At 49.0% G+C, this 17,459-nt stretch overlaps 1 protein-coding gene and 1 long non-coding RNA gene across 4 annotated transcripts in view; one reads left to right on the top strand and one right to left on the bottom strand.

Annotated features, from left to right (window-relative positions):
* ZNF710 (zinc finger protein 710) overlaps window positions 1–17,394 on the top strand; it is a 22,482-nt gene extending 5,088 nt beyond the window's left edge. For all 3 annotated transcript variants that reach the window (XM_083475080.1, XM_083475079.1, XM_083475078.1), the window contains 4 exons: window positions 13,662–15,117; window positions 15,546–15,737; window positions 16,151–16,325; window positions 16,564–17,394. In XM_083475080.1, the coding sequence (XP_083331206.1) occupies window positions 13,693–15,117; window positions 15,546–15,737; window positions 16,151–16,325; window positions 16,564–16,733 (1,962 nt within the window). In that variant the 5' untranslated portion in view covers window positions 13,662–13,692 and the 3' untranslated portion in view covers window positions 16,734–17,394. The remainder of the gene's footprint in view (window positions 1–13,661; window positions 15,118–15,545; window positions 15,738–16,150; window positions 16,326–16,563) is intronic.
* Window positions 5,175–7,643, bottom strand: LOC310693327. Its single transcript, XR_014519080.1, has 2 exons — window positions 6,422–7,643; window positions 5,175–5,527 (listed from the first exon to the last, which is right to left on the bottom strand). It is a non-coding gene; the product is annotated as an uncharacterized lncRNA (long non-coding RNA).
* Window positions 17,395–17,459: the final 65 nt, after the last annotated feature.

Raw genomic sequence — 17,459 nt, 5'->3', positions numbered from 1 at the left:
AGGGAGGGTGTTTCATAGGAAGGTAGTAATACCTATGGTATTAGATAAGTTATTAGATAATGTATACCTCTAAAGCAAGGATTTCATTTCCCCATATAGAGTACGTTACTGTTTTGGTTAATAATCGTCATACTTGTATGGAACTGTTACTAAAGCACTTTGCATGTATCAAGGGTGGGGAACCTGTGGATGTTCTGGTGTTAAGAACATAAGAAGAGCCTGGCTGCTGGATCAAGCCAATGATCCATCTAGTTGAGCACCTTGTTCTCACAGTGGCCATCCAGATGCCTCTGGAAAGCCCGCAAACAAGACCTAAGTGCAGCAGTGCTCTCCCAGCTCTGTACTCCCAACTCCCATCATATTTGTCCCTGCCAGCTAGAGCTGATGGGAGCTGCAACAATATCTGGAGGGTCACAGGTTCCCCACCCCCAACATACATTATCTCAGTAATCATTACTCCCTTATGAAACTGAGGCTCTCAGAGAGTACCACGGGTCGGCCTCAAGAGGTCAGTGCCTTTTCCTTATGGAGCTCAGAGATGGTCTACTGTGTGGAATAGCTTGCTGTTTAATAGCTTTTCATGTCATTGGAAGGTGACGTTCCTATGAGAAATGCTTAGAATCATAGAACTGTAGAGTCGGAAGGGACCCAGTTGTCTAAAATGGTGCATCACTTTTCTAAAAGCATGAACATACCTTTATCTCCTTTTAAAGGTTTCCTTTATTCTTGCAGGAGAAACTTTATAATTGGAGTGTGTCTAATTAGAAAAGATGTTGAAAGTTCACTGGAGACTTTTGAAATGTTGTTTTTTTCCTGTTTGGGGTGCTACAAAGTTTTCTTGGTGTAGAATTTAAGGTTAACCAGAAAAAAGGAGAGAGAGATTGTTCAGGGCTAAGTTGTAGGGCAGTGGTTCTTGAACTGTGGTGGGGAAGGCCCATGCTTCAGTGGCAGAGCATCTGGATTGCATGCAGAAGGCCTCAGGTTCAATCCCCAGCACCTCCAGATAGGGCCAGGAAAAGACCATCTGAAACTTTGAGAACTGCAAGTCATTGTAAATACTGAACTACATGAACCAGTTACCCGGCTCACTATAGTGAAAGGCTGTAGCTTACTGTATAACAACTGTTTTGCATGCAGAAGGTCCCAGGTGCAGTCCCCAGCATCTCCAGATAGAGCTACGAGAAAACCCTGCATGAAAGCCTGGGAAGTTGCTGCCTACCAGTGTAGAAAGTAGTGAGCTAGATGGACCAATGTTCTCTCAGTATATGGCAGCTTCATATACTTGGGTGGTGTGGAGAATGAAGTTCCAGGAGGAATAATAGAATTGTAGAGTTGGAAGAGATCCCGAGGGTCATCTAGTCCACACCCACCCACCCTGGTAATACAGGAATCTCAACTAAAGCATACATGATAGGTGGCCATCCAGCTTCTGCTTAAAAACCTCCAAGGAAGGAGAATCTACCACCTCCTGAGGCAGGCCGTTCCATGGAGCCCAATTAAACTTTTGAGTATACCTGCAGAGCATGAGTTCTCAAACTTTCTACCCCCAGAGCCCACTTGAGACATCTGAAAATTACTGAGACCCACCAGTCACAAAGTGGTAGGAGGTGGAAGCTGAGTTTGGAATAGCAGTTGCAGACATTTTCTGATAGCTAATCCATATTTGGAAATTGCTAGATTCTATGCCACTGACATTTCCTCATGGCAAGGAGTTCCACAGCTCAGTTTTCCTTAAGCTAAGTACAGACATCTGCTCTGATGAGATTGTGAGGTCTTCTCTTTGTTTTTTAGGCAGAATATGCTAATCTAGAGGCTCTTAAATGCAGAATACCTTTCTTTCCCTTTCCCTTTCCCTTTCCCTTTCCCTTTCCTTTCTCCTTCTGCCCTCACATGCCTCTCGGAGTATTTTTACTCTTCTCCTGTAATTTTATCTTCCATTCTCCTGCCACACTCAACTTGAACCTTATTCCTTCCTCTCCCCCACAAAAAGTGCCATTTTTAATTTCTCCTCTCTAGCCCTGTTACATTCACTCTAACATTCCTTCTCCTACATTCTTCCTCTCTTATCCCCTTCCTTTCTATTCCCAGTTATCATCATCATCAGTAATATGTAATTTTGTAACAACATTTTATCTCACTAGCTAATTTCCTTCAACACCTCCTCCGGCCCTTTCCCATCAGAGGAAGTAAGCCTTCTTCCTTCCTCCCACCCCCCTCTCCTGACCACCTTTAATCAGCATATAAGAAGTTGCTGGTGCTGGTCCAGCCAATTACTATGGCATGGCTAGGTGGCAGAGGGAGGCCAGTCAGGAGACAGTGGGCAAGCTCTGGCTCTGAGGCCAACCTGGAAGTGCTCAGTGTAGCAAGAATGGCCTATGTATGGAAAGGGTTGACAGTCACTGTTTCTTGCCTTGATACCATTATGCTAGGTTCTCCCAGGCAGGAGTTTCACTTTCTCTTGGTCCTCAAAGCAGCTACAGCTGCAGCTTCAAGCATCAGTTAAAGGTGGGGAACCGTAATCAAGAATTCAGGATGTGAAACTGTCTCATAGAATTCCACTGACTTAGCTTTTGGAGCAGAAACACACAAGCATGTGATATTGTAGTTGGTTTCCCAGCAAAACATTTAAAATGCTTTCAGTGTATCCAAGAAGATACCGGTAATATTGGACCTGTCAGTGAAGGTCTGGTCTGCAGTTTTGGTGGCTATCCCAAGTGATCAAATGCAGGAATGAAAAGGACGGAAGGAAGGAAGGAAGGAAGGAGGGAGTGCTAGAATTACAGAAGGAAGAATGCTAGCTTGTTCTAATTTTATCTTTCCTGTTTCGCTCTCTGTCTTGTGTTGCCTGTGCATGTACTCAAATATTTTACAGTATTCCTGCCTCAGACACATTTTCTGTCTTTCTGTTATCTTCACAGATGCGTACTTTGGTGTAATTTCCTTCATGTTGCATAGACACTAGGTCTTCTCAGTCCCATCAGCTTTGTAGCTGTTTTGCTCTGAGGTTTTCCTTCCTATCCCTTCCCCCTGCCTGTCCAGCTGAAAAATGTTGAGAACTGCTATACAACCCCCCCCCTCAGTTCCTTAGCCATGTCTGCAGTGTGTGGGGGGGGAGTGTTTCCATGGGAGCTATTCCCCTCCCAGGATCCAGTGTGCCAGCTGTTCTGTGGATCTTCTTACAGCCCTTGAGATTAAAGGCACTTTGGCTTCTGTGTGTTCCTGGGTAACAGCACTGAAATTAAAAGAAGCGAGCCTATGGGAGAACAATGTTTCCCTTGCAGAGGTCTTTGTTCACTAAACTTACTCTGCTGCTTTCTTGTTCTCAAAAACTAAAATATGGATGTTTTCAAGCTTGCTGTCACATATGCACTCTGTTCTTTGGATGCTGAGTATTATTCCCACCTCTGCTTCTTATCAGCCTTTTGAGTTAATCCCCCTGTCACACCTGTTCCTTTTTCTAGTATCATCTTTTTGCCTGCCATTCTGTGGTCTGCAACCACTGACCAATATTTAGACACATAAGCTCCAGAAGTATTCTGATCTCACATTTTGGTCTCAAGATCATCTCCGACTGGCTGCCCGTTGCATGTGAACTTCCCTTCATTTTGAAAAAGTTTGATAATAAAATCCAACTTGGGATGATGTGGAACAAGCAAAAAAAGTTTCATCAGAAATGTTCAAAAAAGTTTTTAACAACCCAAGACAGAAGCTCTCCTACAGTTCATGGTTGTTGGTCATTGTGCTTCTGTTGTTTGAGCATAGTTCTTTAGTGCTTGCACAATAGAGTGTGAGCAGGTTGTGGTCTATTGGGGTTGCAGAACTATGCCCCAGATTGTGAAATCTGTGTCCCTGGAGGAATTTTGAACCTCAGGAAAGCCTTGTTGGATTAGACCAAGGATTCATCTTGTTCATCATCCTGTCTCCAGCAGAAAGGTACCCCTGTCCGTACGGGCCAGTCGTGTCCAACTCTGGGGTTGCGTGCTCATCTCGCTCTAGAGGCCGTGAGCCGGCGCCGTCCGAAGACACTTCCGGGTCACGTGGCCAGCATGACGAAGCTGCAGCTGGCGAGCCAGCACCAGCGCAGCGCACGGAAACGCCGTTACCTTCCCGCTAGAAAGCGGTCCCTATTTATCTACTTGCACTTAAGAGTGTTTTCGAACTGCTAGGTGGGCAGGAGCTGGGACCGAACGACGGGAGCTCACCCCGCCGCGGGGATTCGAACTGCCGACCATACGATCAGCAAGTCCTAGGCGCTGAGGTTTTACCCACAGCGCCACCCGCGTCTCCAGCAGAAGCCACTGCCAAACAGATGTTCCTGGGGAGCCCACAAGTCCAGGCATGAAGGAAAGAGACCGTTCCCACAGCTATGTGGACCCCTTGCCTCTTGAACATGGAGATACCAGTGGCCTCTCTGCCATGAATTTGTCATTGCTACATCTCGAGGCAGCAAAATCTGTGGATTAATTATGTGTTGTGAGAGGAGGTACTGCTTTCATCTATCCAGGCCCTACTGTCAATCAGTTTAATTGGTTCTAGTCTTGTGGGATGTTTTCCATGAAATTTCAAATTTTCCCACTCCCCTAAATCACTTGAGATATGACCTGGCATGTTTATTGGTTCATATTTAGTAAACAAGTGAAAAAAAAGCCATGTTAATTTTGTGTACTGTAAGTACCTCCAACAGTCAAAAGTAGTTGAACTGAAATATAAGGGTGGGGTGAATCCATAAAACACACTTGCAGCACAATCCTATAATCAAGTTAGGCCAAATGGGAGCTATAAGGTACAGTATAGTGGAAGCCCCACTGTCCTAGCATAACTTGAAGATAGTGTCTGTTGGACTGGAGATAACACCAACACACCTGCAGCACCAGCAGAACTCTTCTAGCATAAGCTCAAAACAATGCTGAGATGTGGATGGAACTGGGGAGAAGCAGAATTATGCTGAACCTTGTAGTGCTTCAGATGTTTTTCCTGCCCCAACGACAGAAAAAAGTCCTGACCTCAGCGCCAACTTCAGAACAGCTGTATGTGAAATATCACCCACTCAGTGGACTGGAGTAAGAGCCACTGTTCCCCCTACCCTCCTGCCCTACTCACGATGCCACAGAATCTAATCACAGCACACCAATATCAGTGTCAAAATCCCAGGGAGAGAAAAACCACAGCTCAAATGACGGGGCATGAGACTTTATTGCTCTGATCTCGTGTCATGCATATATAGAAAGAGCACATTGGTAACACTTCTTTCCCAGACCTCTTACAGGTACTTTGTCTTGGGACATCAGGTCAAAACACTCTACTCCCTCTCTCAAACTGGGGAGGCCAGAACAAAGCATCCCTACAACAAGCTACTAAGTTTAAGTGTTGCAGCTGTCTTCATCACCTCTTGCTGGAAGCCTCTTTCCTCTGGACCAGCGAGGAGCAGCATCTCCCACCCAGGCAACATGAGGGTCAGCATGCAGAAGTGTTCTCTGCTGGAGGGTGCTGATCCTGCCCAAGAACTCTTGCCTTGCAGGATCACAGCCTGGACATAGGGAACAGAACAAACAGCCGCTGCACACATGCTGCAAGCCCCCTGCAGGGGAAGGGGTGTGTATTGCCTACTTCTTAGGGGAGACTGAGGCAAGGGGGCTGGATGAGTGCTTAAGTGGCACCACTCCCTCTCTTGCTGTCACCCTCACAAGTACCTCTGCATCCAGGGCCCAGTTGTTCCAGTTGCTGATCACTGCTCATTACTCTCTGTGTGTCTCCCTTCACAGCTCTCTAACAGAGGAAGAGGGCAAGAGGGCCTTCCTTATGCCTAGCTACATGCAGGCTTCCAGGAAAGCTGCACCTGCTGGGATTATCCTTTCTACACAGCTATGAAGCCTTGCCCACTTTCCCACCTGACCACCCCACACTTCCAGTTCTTCCTCTGTAAGCAGCACAATTCCTGCTACTCTGTTGTCTGTCATGCAGCTTTCAAAGGCACAGGAGCCCAGCTGGGGCTACCAGTCTGAAAACAGGCCTATGTTTGTTTAGGCCTCTATCTCACCCCCCACTTCCCCAAAGGCTATTCAATAAAGGCTATAACTTTGCCATGTGTGGTATTTTTTTATTACTAGGGCTTCGCCATGTCCTCCCTATCTCAGTCCTGTTAAGCTGGCCTCAGGACGGGAGAGGGACTAGGAAGTATGTTCCTGTGGGATGGATTTTAATGGATAGGAGAGCATATATTAATTGCAATTTATCTATCCAGGCGCCACATGTGTAGGTTGAACAGAGTTTCAAAATCCCATCCTTGGCAGCAAAATTAAAAGCATAGGAATTAGGCTGCAATGTCTTGTTTTGGGCAAGTCCAGCTGGCTTCCCCCTTCTTACCCTGCTTAGCAAAGAATCAGCCAACAACTTGCAAAGTTTAAAAATATAATTTACTCACATAATCTTGCATTGGTTCACAGCAATGGCAGTAGAAAAATCTATGCAGGAAAAAGATATATATACAGTACAACGAGCTTCAGGCATGTGCCTAAAGCTGAAGCAAGCAGAGGCATGTCTGCATCCAATGCTGGTCAAAAGAAGAGAGGAGAGAGGAATAGGAAGCACTATATGCTCCTTCCTGTCCAGGAGACGAAGGGAAATGACACCAATTGTCCTGTCTACCAATTGTATTTCTATGGTCTGAGTAGCTGCCTATCAGCAGTACAGCTCTGTGGTATTCGCTCCTCCTATTGCTAACTACCGGTAGTAAGAATATGCATTTTTTTAGGTTTGGCTGCTAATCTCCCACAGTTCCTGCAAGAGCTCAGGGCTAATGACCCTTTCCACTCTCTGCCTACTTAGACTCCAAGCATCATTAGGGTGGCAGACCTCTCAGACTGTACAGAGGTCATCAATCAGTGGTAGAGAATTCGCTTTGCATGCAGAATGTCTTAATCTCCAGTATCTCAAGGTAGTAATTGGAATGTCCCCTGTCTGAAACCCTGGAGAGCTGCTGCCAGTCAGTGTACACAACTCCAAGCTGAGTGGATCAAGGTTGTGACTCAATATAACACAGCTTCCTATGTTCCAACTTGGGTTGAGTGCTGCCACCGTGATGTATGAGACAGTCAGTTGAGGTGAAAGGACTGTGAGACCTGCTGGGATGAAAGCCAGAAAACTGGGTCTGTCAGAGAATCAGTATAGTGGCAGTTGCTTAGGTTGACATATTCATTCAAAATGCATATATTCTGCTTCATAGCCTTTAAGAGGCTCTCAAAGCAGTTTACAAAAGATCCCCTCATTCAAGTAAGTGTGGTACCCAGGAGCAAAACTAACATGTCCATGCAGACCCTGTATGATTCGGTATTTTGGCTAAGGGATGACAAATGTCCTGTGATGTCTGCTTTGTCATTCCTCCTGGTGCAGTTGGAAATCACACATTTTCCAAATCCATACCATATGCCAGAGGTAACCAGTGCAGTATCCTCCAGAAGTTGAATGGCCAGTGGTCAGGGAAGAGTCCAGCAACGCCTGGAGGACACCATGTTGGCCAGGCCCAGGTGGAACTTGTCCTGTTAGAATAAAGTTATAAACTCAAACACAAAAAAAACCTGCTGGTCATTGGCGGAGGGCCCAGCCAGCTTAGCCCACTGTTACAACCACCCCAACCTCAAGCCCTCCAGATGTTTTGGACGGCAACTCCCATCAGCCCCCAGAAGTTATAAACTGAAACTGCTATTAGCTTCAGCCATCATGGCTGTGCTCCCATCAGCTCCACCATGCTACAGTTGTGGTGGCTGGAGCTGAGATGGGAATTGTAGTTCAAACCATCTGGAGGGTACTGGGTTGGGGAAGGCTACTCTATTATGCATTTCTCAGTTTTCCAAACTAAGCTTTTATGGATTCCTTGTAAAAAGATAAATTTTGATTACAGCAGATATAGGAAGTGTTAGTTTGTGCTCTTGGAAAGTCCATTGTGGTGGCTGCTCCAACCTGCTGAACTTGGCAAATCCTCTGTGTGGTGGCTTAAGTTGTCGTGCAGACTCTTGCTGATTTGAAATGCATTCTTGACTCCTGTCTTTCTGCAGAGGGGTTGGTTCTTCAAGTTAGAGTGCATGCAATTAATTTTTAAGATTGGAACTTCAATCTCAGTGTTTTGCTAACTTCCATATCAATCAGTTACCTAGAAAAGCATTTGTGTGCTGGGGCTGATGCAGTTAACACTTACTGTATTATATTGCAATGGGTCAAACTGGGACAGTACACTCCAGCTCTAAAGCATTTCCCACTTATTCCTTCACCTTCTGTGTCGTGGAGCTTACCTGAAGAAGCTTGGATCTCCCTGTACTCGCCCCCCCAACTCCTGTATTGGGTTTCACATTGTGCAGGGAGGAAGTCCACTGTTGTGAAAGGGGAGAGGCATTGTCTTTGCTGGTCCACAGCTGTGGCTGGTAGATCTGCCTTCAAATGGCATTCCTTTGCTGTGCATGTTTCTAACACTGTATCACAGAGAGTTCAGGTGTGGGAAATAAAGCTCAGACATTTGCACTGGAACATCCACAGGAAGTTAAAATGATGATGTGCCTTGTAGGTCTGACCTGCTGCAGGTTAGGGCTGACACACCTGCCTGCCTTGAGAAGCATTGACAACAATGCTATGACTTAAATAGACAGCAGAGGGGTGGTTGTGTTGTGTGAACTTCATTCCCTCCCAGTCATTGTGTAGCATGAGGAGCAACTGAGCAAGGAAATCGCAGCCCTCAACAGACTAGCTTAGCAATGCTGTGTGTGTCAGAAATTACTTTTAAATGCTTTTGTAAACTTCCATAGCCTTGTAAGCCAACCAATGATTTACTATTTCCTTTTAAAAACAAATCCTCAGTTGTCTTTAAAGATACTGCCTTCCAAGTGTGTAATTCTTCTGAGTTATGATTTCCATTACTTGAGTTATGGACCCTCCCAAGACCCCATCCCTGCTATTCCCAAAAACCCAGTGCTTTTTTATTCTGGTGCTCTGACTCTAGCAATTCTTGGATGGAAGATGAGCCCTGCCAGCATTAACCCACCTGTGAGGAAGGTGACGCAGAACCCTTCCAAAGTTGGCCAGTAGGCCACAGTTTTCTTCCTATTGACCAACCAACACTTTGGTCCAGTTGCAATAAATCTAAAATGTTGAGAGGTTGTTGAAAAATATTTGAGCTGTTTTGGCTGCTTGAGGGTTTCAAAGTTTATTCTCATTCATTCTGTCTCTCTCTATGGCATGGGACCTTTAAGGACCAGGCAAAGGGTCTCATCTCCTCACCAATACACATGCCCAGACAGACACTCTTGTTGTCTAGTTTGGAGGTTCAATGGAAAGCAACTTGTTCTCTGCCAGCTCCAGGGCTGGGTGTTTCTGACAAGCAGGTCCCTGTTTCTGTTGCCTCTGAATATTTTCCCATAAGAGAGAGCCCTTCTCCTAATCTGTAGGAGGCTTTGTTAAAGCAGAAGCTTTCCTCTTAAAGAACCTATTTATTTTTCATTGGATTGTGTGTGCTTTTTTTCAAACAAGGATTCTTACAAGTCGCTTCACCATCCATTTGGCCAGATTTATTTTCTGCTCGGTTGAGAATCAAGTCTCTTTCCCTCCACCTCCACTGGAAAGAGGAAGAATGTGGGGGGGGGGGAGAGAAAAAAAGACTTTTGCATTGTGGTGATTGGCACAGCCTGTGAATCAAGGGTCATTTTGTGTAGCTGTTTCTTTTCAAGCATTCTCTCTCTCTCTCTTTCTTTCTTTTTCTTTCTTTCTCTCTCTCTCTTCCCCCTTCCATGCACAATCTATTCAGGCTGGAAGCATTCTTTCTTTTCAGAGTCTTTTCTGCCTCTCTCTCTCTTTCCCCCCTCCTTTATTTTTCATCTCTTTTCATTCTGTTTCCCTCCACCACCCCCCTAGAGGCTCTTTTTTCCCCTTTCCTCATTCCTCTATTCAGTTCCCTTTTTTTTGGTTGCTTCTTTTAAAATAGCTTTTCTATTTTCAGAGAGGACAGGGAACATGTAGGAAGAGAAGTCGTTTCAGAAAGGAGGAACCTGAAAGTCTTTCTCCATTTATTTCAGCAAATGTTGTTTTTAAAGCAAGAGAACCAAGGGCGACAAAAAGAAACCCATCTTTATTTTGTTCCTGCCTCTTCTCCCACAAACACCCCCCCCCCAAATATTCATAAGTGATCACATCTCCAGTAATATGCTAAAATACTGGCAGCTTTGCTTCTTTATTATGTTGCCCTGGGCATTTTGGTGCAGAGACTAGAAACACAAGAGGCATGGCTGCTTTCCTGGATAGACCCCATTGATGCCCCTCTTTGCAACTTCTGACATCACCCATTTCTTTTAGCTCTGCACCAAGAGTTGTGGGCTGCAGGGCCCACTTGGGTGCTGGATGCTGCCTTTAGAACAATTTGTCCTTCATGGTGAACCTTCAGCAGGGAGCTTAGGAGATCTCCATGCTAATGCAGAGAACAATTTTGTGGAAAGCAGCAGTGAAGACTTAAAGTTGTGTAATCTCAAGTTTGTAGATCTCTAGATGTGCATTGCTTAAAGCATTGACTAGCCCCCAATAGCCACATTAATCAGAATTTTTGCGCTCTGGCAGGATGCCACGAATACGGGCCCTTTGTTCATTACGACTTCCCAGCCTCTTATCTCCTGAATTTCATTGTTGAATTAGTGCCTTTTAGTAGTAATTGTCTTCTGTAGTATTGATAAACACTTTGCTTTGGGGAAAGAGTGTGAATTCTCCATTCCTGCTGGAGAGGATCAGGCTTGCAGGTGGTGGAAGGAGAGGTATAGTCAAGGGCAGCAAACTGCAACTCAAATACTTCTTCCTGTGCCATTAGAGAGAAACCAAGTTCTTCTGTGAAAGCCTATGATACAAGAGTGCCTGGCCCTTTCTCAGATGGTTCTCCTATGGCAACCTTCCCTAAACCAGTGGCCTCCACATGCCACCACCCATCAGCTCCAGCATCACATGGCTGGACTGGCCGGGGTTGCAGTCCTACGTCAATTCCTCAACAAGAGATGGTTGGTCAAGAAATGAACACAGGAGTCATCCAGTAGACATGGATTTCCAAAGAGAGAAATGGAACAAGTCTTGGGAGCCAGTGTTGGGCTAGGTAAACCTCTGGCCCAGTCCAGCAAAAGCCAATTCTTAGGTGCTTATGTTTTCATTCATGTCAGGGCATAAAAAGTCTGAAGGGGGCTGATGTAGATGCTTGTTTTCTGTGATGGAGATGCTCTCAAAAGTAGGAGGGTTGAGAGAACCTGCTTCAAATGAAAGCAAAGGTACAGATGACTAGGGAGCAGGGACACACCTGTCTGGAAGCCAAACCTGCACCTGGGTTGGTTGTATGGTGATGGTGATGTGCCTGCTTCTGTGGGAAGCAATCCTGGCTGTCCCTACGTAGCAGTTGGATCTGGTTGGTTTCTTGAAGGTTGGCTTGGTGTGAAGAGTGTCCCCTTCAGGTAGGAAAGTGGGTCTTGGTGTGGGTGGTCAGCCCCACACTTTGGGGATTAAAGAGGGAGGTGGCCAATGAGAAGGGACCCCATCCAAAATCCATACACCTTGCAGAGCCTGGCTTTGAAAGTTTCTTCCACCCACCCACCGAAATATGTGATTCAGATCTAATGTCACCTGGAAGCTGAGATGGGACATTAGAGGAGATGGAGGTGGGTGAGAGAGCGGGGTTGGAATACAGAAGGAGATTAGGAGATTGATGAAAGTGAGAGAGAAAGAGAGAGGAGATAAGAGAGGCACACAGGACTGAACTATCAAGCTGAGAGAGGCGTTGCCAGGGTAACGGAAAGAATGAGGGAGAGAGAGAAAGATGGAGAGAAGAGGCAAGAATCAGAAATGGAAGGGAAAGTGGGAGGGAGGGAGGGCAGGCAATGGATTTTAAAGGGTGAATGAGAGAAGCAGATGGATTTTAAAGACTGAAGTGGCTGGACAGGCTGACTCCCTCCCCTAACCAAAAAAAAAAGCTGCCTATGCCCACAATCAATAATTCTAGGTGGGCTCCCCTCTGGCACCTTTGCTCAGGATTGCTACCATTCTGTGCCCAGGACATGCCGGCTGGCCCAGAAGTGGCTGCCATCATGGCCAGTCTCCAGCTTCAAGGCTGCCTCCTGTGAGGAGGGAATCAATACTGTTGTTCCCCTTTGCCTCTACAGCCCATTGAAATGAAAGTGTGCTTAACAGGGGCCCTCCTTGCATTGTGGTGCAGCTTGCATGCAAAATGGGTCAGGCACTGAGGCCAGCCTGCGGGTCACTACACGGCCTTCTCCTGCTTGTCTCTGGGTGACCTGATGGGCCCCTTCTTGGCCCTGCTGCGCTCATTGCCTCCTCCGCCTCCTCTAATCCTCCCCCATACCCAGCCTCCTTCCTTCCTTCTCTCTTCCTTTCTTCTCCGATGCCTGCCAGCCCCCTCTTCTCTTCTCCTTCCTCCTCTCTCCTTCCTGCCTCCTCCCCTCTCTCCTTTGTTTTGGCTGCCTCCATACACTGCTGTCTCCTTCCCCTCCTCCCCCCACCTGCCTCTTGCTATCTTTCCCCCCTCCATTTCCTCTTTTTGTCTTCCCTTGTTCACATTTCTTTTCTCTGCACCAGCCATCCTCACCCGCACAGGGTTTAAGAGCATGCAGGCAGCTCTGGCGGAGAATGAGGTTCATTTATTTCCAGTGGTTCAAAAGTGGCAAGTTCTGAGGTTGTTCTGTCTAGCTGTTTCCTTTGACTCAGGGTTAGTCCAAGCCTGGCTTGTCTTTCTGCTCTGCACCCAGGAAGACTGGCTTTGTATTTCAGGCGAGGAACAGTTATTCTGGCTCTTCTGGTCCTGCTAGCCCCATACTGGGGGAAGGAGCAGTATCCCCCCCCCCATGCTCTCCTCTCTCTGGCTTGGCTTTCTGGTGCTTCCCAGTCACACAAAAAGCACACACTGAGAGGGGAGGTCCTAGGGTTCTAAGGGCTGCCTCCTAGGTGCGAGTCCTGCCTGGCCCTGCTTGCCACCTTCACAACCAAGGAGGCTGCTGTGCCCTTTCTTGTAGAAAGGAATCCAGCCCAACCTGGTGGGTGACAACATCCCAATACCTGGGGAGGTGCAGTCATCAGACTGCCTACTCTCTCTAGAAGTGCAGAATTTGCCACATTTGGGGAGGCTCCTGACCTGGCATGCAGAAGCCTCCCCCCCCCCCCAGGTATCAGATAGAAGGCCACAAGATTTTGCTACACGCTGAGCCCTTTACAATAAAGAATAAACACAGCACAACTGAGCCATTGTACAGGGCTCTATGGAATATATGGTTTCTGCTAGTCTTGGGAAATGGTAAGGATACAAATGTCTGGCCTGTCATCCGGCCACTAGGCATTCCCACCACCACCATCCCTCATCTTGCCAGTGAAGCACACCCATGTTTAGATTTCAGGTTTTGCTCCAGTTTCAGGAGTGCAGAATATTTGTTTAGCTCCAAAACATGGGATGCTTTCAGGTTCTAAGCTCTGCCCTTTGGTGTTCCTTTCATTTTAAAGGCTATGTCCAGAGTAGATGCCACTTTCCATTGCCATGATTTTGGAGCTGCCAGCTAGGGCCCCTGCTGGCCAACTGGGTTCTCTCAGCCCACAGCCCTCTGCTTGGCCAACAGGGTAATGGCTTCTCTTTCTCCCTTTTGTTCCTGCAGACAACAGAAGCTGTGCTTGATGGTATGAGCCATGGACCGCTTTGCCCACTCTGGAACACAGACAGATGCCGTGGTGGTGCTGTCTCTGGCCCAAGCAGCCGTCCTGGGCTTGGTGACTGAGAACGAGTTTTTTGGTGCCACCGTCAGCCCCGGAGGTTTCTTCTCCAGCTTCGCAGGCAGGCTCGACGGCATGTCCATGGTTGAGTTGAAGCAGCCGGAAAGCCATTGCCCTCTGGAGAATGAAGGCCAAGGTCACATCGAGCCAGCGGAGGAGGATGAAGCAGCAGAGGCTTCCTTCGGGAAACATGCCCGGAGGAGGAAGCGCCCGCCTGTGAGGCTGGTGCCAAAAGTGAAGCCCGAGAAGGGGGAGTGGGGGCAGGAAGACGGCGCTTACGAAGCATCAGTAGCAAGTGAGGGCAAGGAAGAGCAGATGGGCAGCCACCCTGTGAGCCTGGAGGAGTCCCCCTGTGAGCAGACGGTGCAGAGCAGCGCTACCAAGATGATAGATCTCAGCATGTTCAACAGGAAGCCTCGACGCCTGCGGCACCTGCAACAGCAAGCCCCAGAAGAGCTGTCCCTGGGCGGGTATGAGGAGAGGCTCCCAAGCACCCCACAAGCCACCCTGGACAGCACTCCGGGGAGTGCAGAGGCCTTCTCCAGTGACTGCGGCTTCCAGGCTGGTGCTCCTCCTCCCTTGATCAATCTGGAGCATCCTGTACCACACTCTCCTCCGGGGCAGGGCAAGAGCGAGCTGGGCTTTGTGTGGCAGGAGCCCCTGGACTTTGAGGCGGAGGCCCATGGCGAGCACAGCAAGAAGGTTCAGCTGGACCGCCTGGACATCAACGTCCAGATAGATGACTCCTACCTAGTGGAGAAGCGTTGGCAGTGCCGCCTGTGCGAGAAGTCCTACACGTCCAAGTACAACCTGGTGACGCATATCCTGGGCCACAACGGCATCAAGCCCCACTCCTGCCCGCACTGCAGCAAGCTCTTCAAGCAGCCCAGCCACCTGCAGACCCACCTGCTCACCCACCAGGGCACACGGCCCCACAAGTGCCAGGTGTGCCACAAGGCTTTCACCCAGACCAGCCACCTTAAGCGCCACATGCTGCTGCACTCCGACATCAAGCCCTACAGCTGCCGCTTCTGTGGCCGCGGCTTCGCCTACCCCAGCGAGCTGAAGGCCCACGAGGGCAAGCACGAGAGCGGGCGCTGCCACGTCTGCGTTGAGTGCGGCCTGGACTTCTCCACCCTCACCCAGCTCAAGCGCCACCTGGCCACCCACCAGGGGCCCACCCTCTACCCCTGCCCAGAGTGCAACAAGTCCTTCCATTATCGCAGCCAGCTGCAGAACCACATGCTCAAGCACCAGAACGTGCGGCCCTTCGTCTGCACCGAGTGTGGCATGGAGTTCAGCCAGATCCATCATCTTAAGCAGCACTCGCTGACCCACAAGGTAGGCCGGGCAGCAGAGCACCAGGTTGAAGGGCATGGGGGGGGGCTGTTGGATAACCGAAGCCTTTTCCCATCCGTGGCTCTAAGGGCTTTTATTGAGGAGTATGTGTGTGTCTACCTGCAGTGCCCTGAAGGGGTACCCAAAGGGTTTCACCTTAGCTGGCTTGCTGTTTTTGTTGTCCTCGGGTCACCACAGACCTGGATTCTGAAAAAGAGGCCTTGCCACAATTTGGGTTAAAACTGCTTCCATAGGAGGGAGGGAGTGGGGATCCCAAGTGCCCTGGTCTCTTCCCCCTTGCTCTGAAATCCCCCAAACACTACTGAGCATGAAATCACCGTGGTTAGCACTGTCCTCCTTGGCCAAGGTGGGATTGGGTGGTACCTCTTGGCTGCAATGAAGCCTTGTTACCTGCGTGCTGTTGTCTTCAGGGCGTGAAAGAGTTCAAGTGTGAAGTGTGCGGGCGAGAGTTCACGCTGCAGGCCAACATGAAGCGCCACATGCTGATCCACACCAGTGTGCGCCCCTACCAGTGCCACATCTGCTTCAAGACCTTTGTGCAGAAGCAGACACTCAAGACCCACATGATCGTCCACTCGTCCGTCAAGCCCTTCAAGTGCAAGGTAGGTGGCAGAAGTGCAAAGAGCAGAAGCTGCCGCGGGTGGTGGACTATGAAGAGCCTGAGATCAGGGCAAAGCGGAGTGGCAGAGGCTGCAAAGACAGGCCAGACTCAACTCCCAGAGTGGCAGTGGTCATTTCCAGAACAGACTTCCCACATAAGCAACATATCCACCCTCCTCTCAAGCACAGCTTAGTCATTCCGGTTTTGCCAGCTGCCTGGACTGAGCCCGGAAATTATTTTGCTGACGGCTTTCAGAGCTGAGTGTGGAGTGGATCCTGGTTCTTGGCCATTGGCCTGGAAGGGCAACTGGGGTGGATGCAAGCAGGTGAATCCCACCCCTGCTGCCCACAGTCCAAGCTGCCCCAGCCTCTGCCGACAGGTGATCATCTCCTTTTCCCACCCCACCTTCCGCAGGTGTGTGGGAAATCCTTCAACCGCATGTACAACCTCCTGGGCCACATGCACTTGCACGCAGGCAGCAAACCCTTCAAGTGCCCTTACTGTTCCAGCAAGTTCAACCTGAAGGGCAACCTCAGCCGGCACATGAAGGTCAAGCATGGGGTGATGGACATCAGCCTGGACAGCCAAGGTAGGTGGAGTGGGGAGGGAGCTGGAGGGATGGGTCTAAGGCATCCTACCCCCCCCCCCAAGCCCTGAAAGGCAGAGGCAGCCTTCTCATGCTGAAAGGCTGCACTGCAGCTCCCTCTGCAGGCTGTCTTGGCTTGCTGGCAAAGGAGGCGGTGGTGGCCAGTGCTGAATCCACATTGCCTGCCATTGCAGCACTACCGCCCAGGTGCTGCTCACTTCTTGTCCTGTTGTCCCCTCAGATCCCATGCTGGAGCTGGCAGGTGATCATGCAGAGCTGGACGGACAGCAGGAGATGGAGGACTACGAGGAGGAAAACTCGTATGACTATGGGGTGGTGGGGAACCCTGCCAACGAGTCTGCCTTGACCGAACACGCCATGAAGGAAATGGCCTACTACAGCATGTTGTAGCCTGGGGCAGACTGGGTGAAGAAGGGGACAAGCAGCGGTTTCCACCCCCTCCGAAAAGCTCTGTTCGGGCAGCACGGAATTTGATACTCTTGCCCTCTTCAGCCGTTTAGTCCTGCACTGGATCTGTGGAAGTCTTGCTGCCACCAACCCTTGACTGGGCTCTGCTGCTGGGCTGGGCTGGCAGTACTATTCTCTCCAGCTTGAAAGGACCAGGAGGGGGCAGCACTTGCCTTAGACTACCTCCCACAGCACCTTGCACCCAGCACAAAGAAGCAGAAGGCCTTGTAGTGGTGCTGATAGGCCAGGACCAGCCAGAGCTCAGTGCTACAGACACCAGGCTGTACTGCAGAGCCAAACTGGATCAGCTCCTGTATGTTTCTCTTACAAACTACCTCTGCCCTGCGCACAAAAAGAGGGGGACACAGAGCAGGGTCTCTGCCCCAAAACCAAATGGGTCTTGAGTGCCCCTTTGCCCATCCCCTATCCCTGGCAGAGCAGTTAAGCCAGCCTGCTGTAGAGAACATCCCTGTGCAGCCTGTGGCCATCTTAAATTATTATGTCATTTCCACAAGGTGGATTGTCCCACTTGTGCATAGATCTACTGTGTTTATTTTCTGTTCTGAAGAAGTTCAGCAATAAAGGAATACTCTTTGGAAGAAGAGCCAGATGAGTTGGTGCTGAAGCAAAAGACGGGGTGTGGGGAGAGGTTCAAGGGGGGCTGAGGCT

The sequence above is a fragment of the Podarcis liolepis genome, assembly GCF_965112155.1.
Source record: "Podarcis liolepis genome assembly, chromosome: 14".
Taxonomy (NCBI): domain Eukaryota; kingdom Metazoa; phylum Chordata; class Lepidosauria; order Squamata; family Lacertidae; genus Podarcis; species Podarcis liolepis.
Note: the sequence above shows the minus strand (reverse complement) of the source record. Positions and strands in the feature narration are given on the sequence as shown.